This window comes from Argiope bruennichi, chromosome 2 (genome assembly GCF_947563725.1).
Source record: "Argiope bruennichi chromosome 2, qqArgBrue1.1, whole genome shotgun sequence".
NCBI classification, from domain to species: Eukaryota; Metazoa; Arthropoda; class Arachnida; order Araneae; family Araneidae; genus Argiope; species Argiope bruennichi.
Window position 1 is genome coordinate 91,946,384 of NC_079152.1, and position 17,566 is coordinate 91,963,949.

Below are 17,566 nucleotides of genomic sequence, written 5' to 3' on the forward strand. Positions count from 1 at the left end.
GCAATAATCATATTTGAGTTATCGTATTTACAGACAGATAGGTATAATTCAAAAATTGCATATTTTTCGGACTCATCGAACTCTGAGATGTAGAGATACATTTATATTGATTAAAAATAGAAGCTTAATTCACACGTTTAAAAATTAATATCATTTAAAAGATAATGTTTTTCAACTTTAAAATGATTTTAAAATTATTTTTGTGCTGTAATATTTTCATAACTTACAGAGAGAAAATGTCGAATTTGATTGATACAAGCTTATTATTGTTTTATGAATGCACTAAAATGAAGCAATATATTTCCTGTAGATTATTACAAAATCAGTTTGATGCAAATGTTTCGCCATTTTCGTCTCAAAATTCCCCTTAAAAATCGCATTCATCTACTACTTGAACGAATGTAACTACGTGATCATTTGCAATGTATAGACATTCGCCTGTTACTTTCAGTGTTGAAACATGTTTGTTTCCCCATTATTTTCAGAATAAAAAATGCATTGCGGTTTCAGAAAAATCCTCCAAAAAAATCCGAAATAACGAAGTGAACCGATGTTATCACGTAAAGAGGTAGCCCTAAGCGATATTGCGTGCTTTCTGCAAAAAAATGTTATTTTTCATTTTTCTTACGAATGAAATCAATTTCTCACGGCTTACATTCTGCAGACGATTCCGTATCTTGGTCATGATGGAATTGAACTGAAGAGAGAGAAAAGATGTTCGAGAATATTCACACCTTAAGCAACCAATATTGATTTATTTTAAAGGCAGAGATAACGAAATAAATAAAATAAAAAAGAGTGACGTTTCTTTGGCAGGGAAGAAGAAAAATGACTAGCAAAGCGAGGAGAAAGTCATCTCAAAGTTCCAGAGACGGCAAAATAAGTGAAGGTGGAAATAGTTTTGGCCCACAGTAATGACCGTTGAAGAATTTCCTTCCGAAAATACGCCATAATATTGCTTCTTTTACCATTGATAGGTTTAGGTTTGCTCGTGTCTCGTTTCCCAGGTATACCTGTGCTATTTTTGATCACATGGACTTCGGGGGTTCGAAATGCCATTTACCAATGGCGGAAAGAGTTAAAAAAGGAATAAAAGTGCTTCTAAGGCGATGTGCAAATAAATTTCATCTGTGCGTAGTTACTCGAACGTTAGCGAGCTTTTCCTCTAATGTTACAGCGCAATTGTTCGCTTTAGTAGTCTTAACTTTTAGTGGTCCTAGTAGTTAATATGTTGTAACTATGCTATTCATGAAGTTAAGCTAACGAAAGAATTTATATGACTTATTTCGCTGCAAGTTTTGTAGAGCTGATTTAGCCGATTATAAGAATCTACAAACATTTGCATAGTTTCAATTTAGTGCAGTTCCGTGCTAAATTCGTGCTTTAAAATAATTGGAATTTAACTATTTATTTGTGTTAATTAGAGTAAAATCTTATTTCTAGAATGTTAACTCTAAATTTGTACTGAAGACTAGTTATATAAGATTGATTTAAAAATTTATTTCAGGATTTAAAGATATTTAAAGCAAGAAAAGCCACGACGAATTTTAATATGGCTTTTTTTAAACTCTTTAGAATTCAAAGTTAAAACTTGAAGGTTCTCGCAACAAATAATTTTCCTTGACTTTTGGCACTTAAATTACCAACATTGCCTTGGGGAATAAATTAACTCTATTTTTAAAATTGATGCCAAATAATTTATTTTTAAGTTATTAAATGAAGATGCATTATTTTAGCCTTTAAAAGATTTTTATACTGATTCAATACTTGATTTTTCTGTAAATTTATTGAATATTATTTAGAATTTGGTTTAGTAAAATTTTGGAGATATTATATGAGTTTTGATTTCGAAGATACTGACAAATTTGTAAAATAATATGGAAATTAATATTCTAGACGACCCATAAAATCGACAACTAAATGTTGTCTGATTTTGGTCGAAAATACTTTTAGATGCTATAAAATAATCTCTGTTTTTCTGTTCATTATATATCCAATATTGAGCCAAAAACTACAATTAAAAGGCTTAAAGAAAAGCCAAGAGTGTCGTCAAATGAATGCAATGATATATAAAAGAATTTTTTAAAGAAAATATTGCTCTTGAATATCTAATTTTTTCTGAATGTATTGCAATATTGATTCTCTTTCTCAAACTACGAGAAATAGATAAAATGAACTAAATATAAATTTGCGTACCGAAAAAATAAAATCTTAAGTTAGCAAGGAGAACTGCAACCAGAATACCAAGATGGTGAAAGGATAAGAAAGAATTTTATTTTCTGAGAGTTAGTTTCTTTCTATTATTGAGTCTAAAAGGAATCTTAATCTATTAAATGGAACAGCAGTTATATGAAAAAAGAAAACTTTATTTGTACATAAAATTTGTGAGTTGGCTGAATGTGGAGGGTGATTGTGAATGTATGTAAGTGTTTCCAAAAAAATGTTGATATTCATTCTTTTTGCTTAGAATGAATATACACATTTGTATTCAATATTTTACATCTAGATTTTATTTATTGGGGTTTTTTAACTATGGGAATAAATCCAAGAACTGGTGCAAGGATGCTCAAACAATTATTATTATTCAAACGGCACAATGACTGTTTTTAGGTCCATCAAAATTGAACCTGACAGAACATTTGAGGTATAAGAATGGTTAAAACGAAAATAAAAACAAACAAACATGAGAAACAAATAAATGTTGTTCGTGATGTAATAGAATAAAATCTCTTCCCCTAAAAATATTAATCCAAATCTCGATCGAATAACTTAGAAAATAAAGATCTTTCAAAATGATATCACTTATCGTTGAATCATAAACATATCTTTAAAAAAAGGGATTGTTTTTTCTCTTTAATCGGTTAATGTTATGTGGTTATTATTGATTACTTGACAAGTGCATGTTATCTTACCGAACAGCTAAGAGTTTCATAAGAATACCCAATATACATCTCTCGGTCACCCATTTTTTCTTTAATATTTTATTTTTTTACAATTTTAAATAATTTTTGGGTATAAATAAAAACGTTACTGTTCTCATTTTTCCTGCGTTTTTTTTTTTTTTTTTTTTTTTTTTGCTAAAAGAAAAAAAGGTAGATGTCATGCGGAAATGTTTTTTAAGTTTCCAGTTATCATACCTGAATTATGAAAAGTCTATTATATGAAGATTCGAAGAGAAGCTCAGAAAACGTAAAATGGGGGCACACATTTTTTGCATCACACATATTAATTTATTTATAAAAACATTAAATGTTTTAAATAATTTGAGTGAAAAAAATAACTCGAATAAAATTAAATGATAATGTGATTTAGTTTCTAATTTATATTTTAGTAATGCTTACGAATACCACTGCTTATAATATAATTAGAAATTTATGATAATAAAAAAATTTAGAGAATTAAATAAAGTCAGAAAATTGAATGGAATAAAATTGTGACTACATAAAAAAAGCGATCCAAATCTAATTCATTATATTATTCAAACTTTGATATTAGAAATTTTTTTTTGTTGTTCTGATATTGCGTTTAATTTGATAAAATCGTTTTCTACTTGCTCCTTCGTGTTGGGTTGAATAATTAAGCTATTTCAAGATATATTTTATTAGTAGTTAAAAACAAATTTTAGAAGTTTGGTTACCTAAATTAAATATTTTGTAAATTTTAATTAATTTTTAACAAGATAAAATTTTTAATGATTACAAGTGATTGAGAAAATATATACATCAGTGTAATGGGGAAATTTTTAATGCCTAATCGACCAGTATTCAGTATGAAGTTTCCAAAATATTTTTTGAGGTTTTGTGGCTGATGTTTTTAATTCTAGGAATTGTTTTAGTAGAAATATGATGAATATTTAAGAATGAAATTCTTCTTTTACTTTAAATTAAAACTGCAAAAAATTGAACAATAAAATTCTTTTTATGTCGAAAAGGTTTGCACAAAATATCATATTACAACATAAGATATTAAATGACTGATACTTGCGTACTATGTCATTCACTGAAACATATAGTTATAAAGTATATATGATATGTATTACATTGGTTGTCAATTTGTGATGGACCTGTAACCTTACAAGAATGATCTTTATTGAAATTGTCATATAAGAATTAAAGATATGTTATCAGTGCAAAAATAAATGCCAAAACAAATATTTAAATAGCACAATAACAATTTTTGACATTAAGAGCAGCTATAATAAATACAATGTACTAAGATCTTAAATTTTTATCACTAAATTTTAATTGATGAATTTAATTCTGAATTTAACTTCATAAAATACTTTTATTTAATTTAATACGAGAGCAAGAAAACATCTTTGCATTAAAAATAATTTATCAAAATTTTAGCTAGCATTTTTTAAAGCAAAACAAAATAAAAATCGTTTTCTGATAAAATAAATAAAATTAATTCTGATAATTAACTTTTTTATTTAGATGTATTTCTCGTAAAATCGTTTGGTAAAAAGGAAGTAGCAGCTTAAACGCATTAAACGGACTTAATTTCTGAATTGATATGTTATAAGAAAATATTCCATTTTTTAGAGATATTTTAAAGTAAGAATGCTTTCATACTAGTTTTATCTATTAAGATTTTTAGACATTCTTATGCTCATGTTATTTTAAACAAATTTAATCTGAAATTAAAAGCTTCAAGAATTTTCTCTGGGTTTATTATGATTATGAAAATGAGGTAAGAATCGGAATTTTATAAAAATTTAATGCATTTTTAAATAATGCAAAATTTTATTACATTTAAAAAGTTCTGTAAGATTTGGTAAAATAATGAAAATGTTTGATGAGTTACTCTATTTTGTGAATGTTTTGCATTAGTTAATTTGATACATCTCTAATATAAACATAAGCTATATCGTCTCTTTTAATTTATATCAATTTTATTAAATTTTTTCCAGACAAATTCAGGAATATGAAAAAAATTATATTGATTCATTGCTGGAAGAGGAATTTTTGAATTTAATTAACGGCACGCTTTACCGGGAGAAATAATTAGCAAGCTTTATTCTTCTTTTGAGATGAAATCTATTCTGTATTCTCGTATATTTATATTAATTAACTTTTTGCCTTCGGAAAAGTATTTCGATGTATAATTATTTACTTAATACAAAGATTTATTTATTTCTCCATAAAATAAGTATATATAATTGTTTTGAGTTGAATTTTCACAAAAAATCATTCTGCATTTTCTTATCATTCTGGCATGTATTTTCAACATTCAGAATTAATAAATAAATGAATAAAATTCGAAAATAATGTACTGTTGTGAATGGTACTGTAATTACTTGATCCTGTCCGATCAAATAAAGGATAGCGTTTTTCTTTATTTACAGCCTTACTTACATAGAAACAACTCTTTCTCATCTAGGTTAAATGAATGGTATTATTTACTTCACTGTTGAAAATTAAACAAAAATAGTTCCTCGAATAATTTCGAAGGAAACCACTTCACAAGAACAGCTAACAGGCTGTTAGCGTCTCAGGCTACTACAGGGGTAGCTCTCGGAATCCACTGAATTTCCTTCGGGTGGAATTTCTCAGAAGTCTGATTCACACGAAGCGTCTCTGACCTTTCTTCACGATCACTCACTCTTTTCTTCCGAAAAATCTCGCATTTTATTTTTCTCTCAAACTCCACCTCTCATTTCACATTGGTGCACTTGGGCTCCCGGGTACCCAATAACCGTTCAGAACAAATCTAAATGGTCTCCGGTCGACCGTGGGAATGTCCGTTGATGATCCATCCTTCATAGTGGGAAAAAAATGAAGATTGACATCTGGAGGGTTTGACACTCACCCCTTTCGAAGACACGATTTATTTCCCTGGAAAACGCACATGTGGTTCCTTATTTGGACTTACACTAATTGGCTAGATGACCGTATTTAAAGGAGGGTCCCACATCTGGCAATTTGGGGGCACTTCAAAACGTGATAAAGTATTCTTTTAAATTTAAATAATTATTTTATGCTCTTTGGTTTTATGTGTGTGAAATCACAATCAGTTTTAAACTATCTTCCCAATGACCTAACGATTTAACATGGTTCCATCTATCGGTAATGAATGTTTTTTAATCGATTGCAAAATTTATGCCGAACAGACAAAAAGTGAATTAATATTGCATTGGCAACCTGTTCTGAACCATATTTAAAGATACAATTCTCTTGCCCATCGGGAAATTAATTTAAAATCGATTGAAAAATTTGTATCTAACAGACAAACAGACGGTGCAGGAAGCGAATTAATAACAACTTCTTAATCATAAGTTGATGCTTTCTTACAAATGTTTTTTTATTTTCATTTTCTTTCTGAATATATATTTTTACATTTGTTAATTATCTTGTAAAATTATTCTAAGAATAATATTACAAAATGTTATTTTATTTTGATAGAAAAAAAATCTTTTAATAAATTTGAGCCATCTGCTTGTTCATTTTAGAAAAAAAATATGTACAAACAAAAAGTATAATTTGAATTTTAAAAAATATATTTTCCAAAAATATTTTGTTTTTAAAAATTAAATAAAATCTATATAATCGATAATTTAACCAAGCATCAATTTTTATTTATGATTTTCACCTTTGAGGTATTTTAATTCAAATAAACTTGAAATATAGTACTGTCTAGCACAGAAACATTTCATTTCAAAATTTTTATTTTTTATTTTAATTAATGTGCATTAGTGTTCAGAAAAAATAAACTTTTTTTCAAGTAACAGTGAATCTTTATATACGTTAAAACTTCAATAAATTATTATAGAAACTATTATACAACTATAAAAACTAGGTGACTTCAGTGATTAGACATAATAGTATTATTTTTGAAAATCTGTTTAGTGAATGGGCGGTTAAATATCTAAAAGGCTCGATAACGATAATTTATTCGATAGAGAGAGCTAGTTAGAGATTAACACTCCATAAGGGAGGACTCACTCTACTGCAACATCTCTAGATTCCATTACTATCGCAGGACATCAAATGTTCCAGATCAAACGTTGGAGCTCGAGTCCTAATGGAGTTATTGCAAAATACTTGAATTATTTTGGCTATTTCATTTTTGTAGCCAAGTTCGTCACAAAGCTGCCAAGTGGTCAGCAATTCTGTCGCCAACGCTGGAAAGGTATTGATTCGGTATCCATTCAAAAGCCGTTACAATTTCTGTAAAATTATCTTCATTACCAAGAAATGTACTGCTCAAGGAATCAACATTACAAATTCGTTACAGTATTAAACCATCATGTTGGTTCTATTAAATTAGACCATCGGTTAAGAGTATATAATTAGCCTTATTAATAATTTTGTGGAAATAAGTGTTATGTGTTATCACAACAAAAATAACCTATTTTTTAAAATTAAACTTCCACAATAAATACAGAGCATTATGACTTATTAGCTATGTTTGTAAGGTGACGAAACTGTATTGCCGAATTTCCTCCAGTAGTTGAAATTGGGTGCTTTGTTAAAGATTTATTTTGTAATACCTTTCAAACTTTGAAGACGATAAGGCCAGGTGACCACTGATGATATGCCTAGAATTCATGCACTTTCGTATGAAATAAAAATTGGTGAAATCTATACAATAGTTGTAGAAAACTATCGTGGTTTTTATCCCCTGTGGAGAATGAAAGGGAAAGTGCTTTTTCTGAAATTTTTCTTGAAAATGCAGCGGGAGGGGACAGGCAACTATTTATGTCTTAAATAAGGGTCATTATCTTTCATATAAAATAGAAATTTGGCGGAATTTATCAAATGGTTACGGCTAAAGGATTGAATCTTCGGTTTTACTAATTACTTTAAATAAAATTCTAGTAATTTTAAATGGGGTTAAATTAAGACCAATTGGTTCACGTAAAACACCTTTAACTGAGACCTTAATTTCAAGTTTTCATATAAAAATGTCTATAAGTTCTTTTTTCAATATTATGAAACTCTCGAATTATTTTACTTCTTCCATTTTATTTAAGTACATCAATAAAATTCTAAACAATTGCATTTAAAAAAACAATAGGTCTCTAGCTCACAACAACGATAAAGTACTGCTTTATGGATTTGAAATTACTTCGTACCAAAAAGTATAAATTTTAGTCGCTAAGTCCCTTTCTTGAACTCTGCCGTTTTATTCTAGAAACATGGTTAAATTATACGATTTAAGTTGTAGAAGCGCTTTATTTCGAGCTTTAAGTCTCCAACTCCTTTTCCATTTCATGAGAAGTAATATTAAATTCACTACACTCCCTTTATGTTAAGCGACGCATGCGAAATGAAAGGAAAATGGTTACATTTCAAAAGGCGTAGAATTGGATGTCTTCTAGGAAAGTAATGGAGCCGTATGAAACGAATGCCTTGATTTACATAAAAATATAATCCCTTATACCATAACAATTTCACAGATCATTGTGTATCACACCCAGTTTGAAGATTAATATTTGTTATGATTTTAAGCATTAAATAAATTTGAAATGCACTTCTATATTAATCTCTTAAAAGATTTATTCAGATAAGTTGCGCGACATAACATAAAAGGTGAAAATCTTTTATGTTTCAAACTGAATAACAACATAATATCACTACTCTTCTGTTTTTCGATTTAATACCAGAGTAAAATAAACATCATTTTAATATTCTTTGAAGATTATAATATGCTATTCACACTCTTAAAACTAATTACAGATAGTTTAAGATGAATTCTTTTATTTGAAATCTTTTATTACAATCTCACATTTAATCGATGCTTTTCCGTCTCACACCTAATCCTTATTTTAAGCAATCTCTGCAATCAGATTTAAAATTTCTATTTAGTTAAATTTTCGAAGCTTTCACAAAAATTTAACGCTCAAGCTGTGGAAAAGGTGTAGGAGCTGGCATTGAAGCGAATATCTACGTCAAGCAAGTGTCCAATTCCATCATGCTAATTTTACAATTTAATTACTCTTCATAGTAAATATTCATTCTGTAAAACATTTCTCAATTATTTTTAATCATTATTATCATTTCATTCACATTATTCATGAGATAAAAACATTTTATTTCGGATAATCTGGAAAATAATTTTGTACAAAACTTTTAACCCATTTTTAGAATATTAATTCTACTATTTTCAGGAATTTTCGTAAAATTTCGAAGATAATTTTCACTATCTCGTAAAATTTATCCACTTTACATTCAAATTATGGAACTTTAAGAATTGAAAAGAATTTTTATTTATTTATTTTATAAGAAAAATCGATCATACAGAAAATTTTACTTAAAATTACTTCGACGTATTATCTTTTTAAATCGTCTAGACAAAAACTGCATAAAACATGCAATATGCTTTTGCATAAAACATGCAATATTCAAGTCTTGAAAAACTGACTGATTTATTACGGTCTTTTTTCTTTCAGTTACAATAATTTTTGGGTGTTTCCTTTTTATCGCACATTTGCACCGCTTCTAATGTTACCTATATTAAACAAGAAACTCCTTTTATAATTAAAGCGATTTCTTATATATTCCATTAAAAGAGTTATAATATGTTTCTGAATTTTAAATCTTGTACTTAAAAAATAATGGAAAAAAGAATTGTCAGTTTGGGTATTATATACTGATCAGATAATTATTGTTTTAAGATCAGTAGTATCGTTTTATTTAAATATATAATTGATAAAAAATATGAGAAAGTAAATACTTTTTAGTATATTAGATTTTTATAGTACGTTATCTTAGCATATTAAGTGCACAAACATTTATGAAAAAATTAAAAACATTGCTTTGATTTGATTACTAAAAGATGATTTTCGTTACTGATGCACTACCAAAAATTATTTATCAGATTTATTTAAAGTAAATAATTGCAGAAATTATGAATTTTTATAACTTTCTAGCAAACAACGATGAAAAAATCTGAACGTAGCCAAAAAAAGAAGAAAGTTTTGTACCCTGTTGCTCTATGTAATCACATAGAGCAACAGGTCACACAGATTGCATCTGTACAATAACCATGAATTGTACACCTATTCCCAATCACTAATGTGCGGTAACCGCATACTGTTTCAAAAATGGATAATATGTTTCCCAAATTTTCTTAACTTAACTTTTCTGTCTTTATTCCATTGAGATTAATATTTGAATATTTGTTAACATCTTATGTGCCTACTATAGTGAATGAAGTAAAGACAATGGATAATGATTCACGTAGTAATGAAGATGATTTCTGTACAGATCTCACCATTATAATTATAGGACGAAACTGGGTAATTATAACATGCGCAAAAATCTTTATATCCTTCCATATTGTATTCAGATGTTTACACGGTATGATTTATTAAGTACACAAACAAAACATTAAACTTTCTACGATGTTGTATTAATATATTTACAGAATATGGTATTATAATATAAACAAACGAAACTTTAAACTTCCTTGCATATTGTGTTTTGTTTACAAGAAAGTTATTACTATTTTTAATCAATGTAGCAGTGAGTAATCCTATATGTCCATTACTTTTTTGTTTCAATTATACTCTGCTCATGCTTAATAATTCTCCCAAAATAAAAAAAGTGTATAAATAAGAAGACTGAAAAAAAAAATCGTATGTCGTATGATCTTTATAATCGTAATTATATTTTATTGATTGAAGGTATCATAACTTAAGGAAATCAGAGCAAAGCATATAAACATAAAAAATAATATGAATTTATGCTTTTAGAAATAAAAGTCATTTTCTAATTTTTTCCCTCTCTCATATGCTACAGGGTCAAAATTCTTGTGCAGTCAGGTGACAGCTCCCATTCGTAATGAAGACGGAGTGATATGTATGTTTATCATCAACTTCGAGGACATCACGAACGCCCCCTACCGGGATGCAGCGGTATCTCCTCTCCCAAGTCCTGCCAGAATCCGTGAGTCATTTTTTTGGTTACTTGCCTTTGCTCATTAAAAGAGAGATCTCATTAAGGAATACTGCGATATTTCTTATTGTAATTATTTCGGTAGCAGGGGAGAATCATGGATCTTTGAAGGTCTTGTCTGATGGATAGATAACAAAAATAGATCATGGAGAATCAAAGAAACGAAAATTTTTCGCAGCATTTAATATTCACATACTTCAATTATTCCATAATGGGAACGGTCGTTTTTATTGAAGATTCAAGTGAATTATTAACGCCGTGATTAATTTGAAAATATTTTTTAAAAATTATAATATTTATTTATGTTTTAAATATGGCACGGAATTTTATTTTACAAATTTATGAACATCTACTGTACAATTAAGGAAATATTTCCTATGTATTATTTCGAAATATTTGGCTGAAAGAGAATTTAATTATATTTAAAGTATCGAATTTACATTTCAAAATTAAATTACATAATTTCAGTACCAAAAATATTTATTTTCTGAAGTTAGTAATGATGATTATTTATTTTTTTATAAATCATTTATAATTAGATGATTTTTTAGCAACTATGTGTATGGTAAAGGGAAATTGTGTTTTTGAATTGCATTGCAAAGAACAAAGTATATGAACTTTACAACAAACATGATCGGATGTTTGAATTCAAAAAAAGAAACAAAATTACTTCCTGCTATTACTATTATTCAGAAATTACTTCCTGCTGTACTTGAAAAAGCAAAGAAATTCATGCAATTTTAATGGTCTATTTAGTTAATGTATTCATTTCTTATAAAATATGAAGTTATTTCTTTGAAACTCAAGACATAAATGTTAGCATATTCTTTGAAAAGGTTGCCGACGAAAATAAAACTAACCTTCCAATTACCTAGGTTGAACTATTTATAAAATGCAGCTTTATCTAAACATCAAAGAAAACATGATTATAACACATTTAGAATATTTTTCACGAAACATCTATTTTATGGTTTGAAAATAAGGTTTCAACATAGCTGAATTCATATATTTATCTTATCTTCTATTCATTCTTGCCTAGCTATTTTATTCAATTTCAAAATGTCAATATAAGTTTAAATATATTCATTGAAATAAGAATGCTCCATCTGCCTCTATTGTTAGAGATTTTCCTGGAAATATAAGATGTCTGTCGCTTAAATTGCGTTCCAAAATTTTACCAAAAGCTCGCAAAAGAGATTTTAAAGAAATCCAGAATTTATTCAATCTATTTTAATCAAATTCCGTTTTTATATAAAGGAGTGTTTACAATTTATTCCTTTATATATTAACTTCAGAAATACAAAAAATAATAATAAATTTCTTACAACATCAATTTTTTTTATTTATTTACTTGTATTCAAGTTATATTTGCTTTGTCTTTTTGATTTTCAGATTGTCGCTTTGTATAGCCATAAATTTATGCTTAAATTATGTCTCAGCAATATATTTTTGCTATTTTTAGCTATAAATTACAAAATTAGAAATTATGCGGATAAAAAGAAGACATCTCGATGAAAACACATATTGATATACATAAAAATTATGGCACATATTGCTCATACAATTAGACAAATATTTTTCGTCCAATGCCGTATAAATTCATCATAATTTTAAAAATATCTTTCATGAAACTTTATCCAGAAATAAAGCAATTTAGTAAATAATCCAGTAAATTAAAAATTCTATGGGTCATTATTTTATTTGCAGCTTTTAAAAAAAGTAACAAAATTTAAAGAATCAATAATTCCAGGATTCATAAAATAACATATTTTATACTAACTTGCAAACAGAACTTAAAATCTTTAATTTACAAGAATTTGTTTTATAATTAGGTCACGTACATGTTTTTTTTTAATTTGAGGATTTAAAAAATAATATATTTAGTGGTATTCAATAAAAAGAATTTGCATTAAAGAATAAAATAAATTTCTTTATGCTTTATCGATTGATTACACAACCGATCGATTGTATTACAATTATGCATTATCATCTTTGTGTCAATTATGCGACTTAAAAAATTCTTTTATATATGGTATCTAATTTTTACTAAAAATTTATATTATTTGCGTCACGAGAAAAATAATATTAGAATTTCTTTAATTTATTAGCAATGATATAATTTCAAATATTAATATGTGTTATTGTTTCTGACAAAATTTATGAATAAAATAATTTTTCGTTTAATATTTTAAAATCATATTAAAATTCTCTTGGATCTTGAAGATCTTATAAACCAGTTTTCCTTGGCTTCCTAAGTTTTTTTTTTATTTAAAAAAAATAGTACATAAATAATTATAATATAATATTTGATAATATCTAATTATTTAATATAGAAGGTAATTAAGGTCCTATTATATTTATTCATGCGTTTAATATAAAACACACATTTAAGCAAATTTCTATCTCTTAGTTTGTTTGTTTTTTGAAGTAAAATTACTCTTTAACAAATTTAATGTTTATTTAGCAACTGTAATGATATCACCGGAAAACATAATTGCCTTCATTTTATTACTCATTTTTTCAAATAATTTTTGAAATAATACATTTTTTTTTCTTTCAGCTATATTATATTATGACATTTTGAGTGTTTGTATTATTATAAGAAATAATTAGCATATTTATGCAAATTCTTTTTTTCTCACTATCTTGCAGAAAAGATGCATTTTATATTTAAATAAAATAGTATGACAATATCCATGAAATTTTATATTTTTATTATGATATGATCTTCAAGATGTTTCTTACAGGATAATCTTTTTATATCTTTTATATGGGTTTGCATGCAAAGCGCAGCCTTCCAAAAAAATCTTTACCGACTACAAAAGGCAATGTCAAAATAGATAAGAAATAAATAAAAATTATCTTTTCTCGTAATAAATATCTTATAAAGTAAAGTGCGAATAAACAAAATAAATATTTGAAATTTTTAATTAGATATAAATGAATTATTTTATTGTAATAGAGGGAGTATTAAAAAAAACAAGTGTCAAGCATTTTTTCTGTATATGTATTATATATAATTTAATAAAAACTGGAACTTGTAGCTATTGGTTATTTCATTATAGCGTCATTGGAGCATCAATAGTAAAAGTTTCTTCAAAACTAATTTTATTCAAGATTCCACTCAAATATTTTGATTTATTTGTCTTTCACATTAACCGGATTTACTTAATTTCAATAATTTTAATCAAACGTAAACACTCATCAATTGTTTTACTTATAAAACATCTTTGTTTACAGAAAAATGTGTGATATTTACTAATTAATTTCCAGTTTTTATATCCAATAAAATTTCGAAATAAAATGGAATTAAAGAAACATAAAAGATAATTCCCATAACAAAGGTTAATAAATTAAATGAAGATGTTTTTTTATATATTTATTAGGGAATTTTCTTAATAGATCAATGGAAGGCTGCGCTGCCAGAGGTAAGAATCTTGTTGAATTAACACTTTACACTGTTTCAGTCCTAAACAGGTTTCCCGCTTTATGGCGCCTTGTACCACGAAGCCGACTGAAGCCGGGACATGCCAGAGAATTACCGCTGAAAGGCTGCGAAGGTTCTTTTACAAATTACCTACTCTGAGCTCTCTCACTCACAGTCAGCATGCTGCTAACAGAGAGCTATTTCACACTTGCCTACTTAACATCACTAACGCTAGAGATAGTTGCCTGTCTAACACCAATCCTTCTCAGCCGTGTATTTCATAATTATTGCATATTAAAATATCAGGAAAAGTCATTCCATTGAAAAATATATACAAATTACTAAAGTAATTTACTACTGGAAGATTGAAACATATCTTCAAAATTTTAATATATCCTAGAAATTTAGCACTTTACAATCGATAAATTAGAATCTGTTTTTATTCAGCAGAAATCGTTTGAAATATTAACCACTCTTGCTATTCTTATTGATGATGGATGATCTACCCAAATGTTTTAATACAAGGCTTTTACTGACTACTTCAGATTTATGTCACATGTTATTAAACATTTTTTTGGTTAAAATTTAAATTTAAATAACCATTTGTAGATAGTTTTTATCATGTGAGAACATAATGCTGCTTTGGTTTGAGTTTTTAAAATTTCAAAACACACGGACAGAAAATTGAGATTTATCGCTTTTGATTTTTCGCTTTTAGAGTTATTAGAAAAAGATAAAAAAAGTTGTTACGTTTGGCAACTTTTCGCCAGTAAAAAGTTGTATCTCGGTGCGAATGTCCTTCATATAATAGATTCTCCTGTCTGGACAGCACGTCACAATTGTGACAATATCCAAAAGCTAGCTCAAAGATTGCCATCCTGGATGGATACCAGAAATGATAACAAAAGGCTTTTAGAGGTTGCCATAAAAATTATTACGATTACATTTGGTAAGAAATCTCTCCAAATATTTCAACTTTGGCGACTGTACATTAATCTTAAGCCTAGTTGTAATCATTATGACTTCCTTCCGGAAATTGATATTCATATCTTCCAAATTCAATTATCTTCTCACAAAACGTCTTTGTACTACTTTAAAACTGAAAAAATTAAACTTTTTAAGGATATCAATTAGTTTATAACGTTTTCACTTAATGTTAATAATATTGTTAATTCAATTTGATACACTATCGGAAATAATCTTTTTAAATGCTTTGTAGTCATTCATCAAAATATTCAACTGCGTGTTTCTACCAATCATCAACTCAGTTGTAGGAATTTTACACTCACTTTTAATTCATAATCTATACACTCTTTAATCTGCAGTAAACTAATTCAATTAACTCATGTGTTTCAGTCGGATTTCTATCGGAATGATACGATATGACTTAAGAAAATAATGCTCTCACATGATAACTTGAAATTTGTAACAGCAGATTTCAAATTTTTTGGTTAATATATATTTAAATTGCTGAATAATACCTCAGAAATATAATTATTTAAATTTCTTATTTGTACTTCGTTTGAATGAACAGTAAGTTTGAGAATTTAATACTCTTATTTCATAGCATCTCAAAATACTACAAAATATGCGGACGAATACATTTGAATTGATATTTTCCATTTTTACCTCATTTATTCGATTTTTATAACTTAGAGGAAGTTACCAAAAGGAAAATAAAGAATTTATATGTAAGTATATACAAACATGTATGTTCTATAAGTTGTACAATTATCTACATAATCATGGACTTTTGGATTTCTGTCTTCAATGCAGAAATAAATAAGTCACAATTCGTTGAATTTGAGAGGAGGGTTTCATTGTTCATGCTAAGAGCAGTTTTATACATCAGAAATTTATAAACTGCATTACCGTAACAAATAATAATTTGTTCATTTAATAAAACGATTAAAAGTGAAATCTATATTTTAATCTGCTTGTTATAATTCAGCTACCATGCTTCAACTAATGATGCTTTGCACTGGCTTCTCTCTTAGACATAGATGCCTTATAAACAACAATGAACAGCGAAAGGATGCCCTCCACGTGCACACAGCATCTAACTGGCTTCCACTAGAATAGACAGTTCTTGATGCCAGTGCTACAATCTACTTCAGTAACACTTTTGCAAGTTATTTCTGCTTTGCACTGGCTTTCAATAGAAATAGATGCCGCGATCCGAAATTCCTTTTGACTTACCTTTTGACACAAGAAAATTAAATCTAACCTAAAATCTGCTACATTGCTTGCCTTGAATCATATATTGGAGTTATCTCTAACATGTAAATAAAATATTGTGTATAGTTAATGATATTGTAATACTGAAATATTATTATATTAGTTAGCAATTTTTTCAAACAAAATTTTTTTTCTTGTAAAGTACTTTTTTTTCTTCCTGCTTATTGAATAAGTATTTATTTCTGTATTTTCTTTTGACTTCTGCTGCTGAAAAATTTTAGCAGGATGGAAAATTCTTTCTTTTTCTAAATTGTGCAACAGTTATCAGATATAATTTCATATTCTAGAGAAAATATTTTGAGATAAACAAGTAAAAATTTGTAAATTGGATTATTTTCTGGCATATTATTTCATTAAAAGTTTTTTATTAATTTCGATTATTTTATGGCTGACATTAAAAATTTACATTTAATGCTATCTTCATATTAAAATCCAACTGTTCTGGAATGTGTTTTATTATTTAAAAAAAAAGTCTCAAAATAAAAGGGTATACACAAATAGACTGAAAATTCCGAGATTTATATTAGTAACTAAATATAATCAAATTTATTGACTAAAAACATAATTTTCCTTTCATTTTTATTGTAATTAAAAAAAATTTTATACTTACTTAAAATGGATCATGATAAGATGCGAAATTAGATTATTTGACTAACTTTTGCACTTTTTTAATTTGATAATTTAAAGCCTATGCATCTTGAACTTCAAGCAAAAAGTTATGCTTGCAATACATTATAAGATCTCCAATAAAACTTAAGAACTGTTAATAATTTTCTTACAAAATTTTGTGGGTATATATTATTATAATCAAAGACATTATAGATTTTTGCATATCGTTATATATTATTGTTTTATATGGCTTAGTCATTGAGGCTTTTTTTATTAATGGTATATTCTTTAAACTTTCTACTTAGTGATTTAAAAGGACTTGGGAATTTTATATGAAACACCCCTAGACAGTCTTCTCAAGTCTAATCTCTTCTCCCCGGAAGGAAAATGG

The 17,566-nt window shown here is 27.3% G+C and overlaps 1 protein-coding gene across 1 annotated transcript in view; it reads left to right on the top strand.

The window, feature by feature from the left end:
• Positions 1 to 17,566, top strand: part of LOC129960749 (potassium voltage-gated channel subfamily H member 2-like) — a 631,583-nt gene that overhangs the window by 313,520 nt on the left and 300,497 nt on the right. Inside the window, exons 3-4 of the mRNA XM_056074363.1 lie at positions 10,746 to 10,892; positions 14,369 to 14,461. Coding sequence (XP_055930338.1) covers positions 10,746 to 10,892; positions 14,369 to 14,461 — 240 coding nt within the window. The remainder of the gene's footprint in view (positions 1 to 10,745; positions 10,893 to 14,368; positions 14,462 to 17,566) is intronic.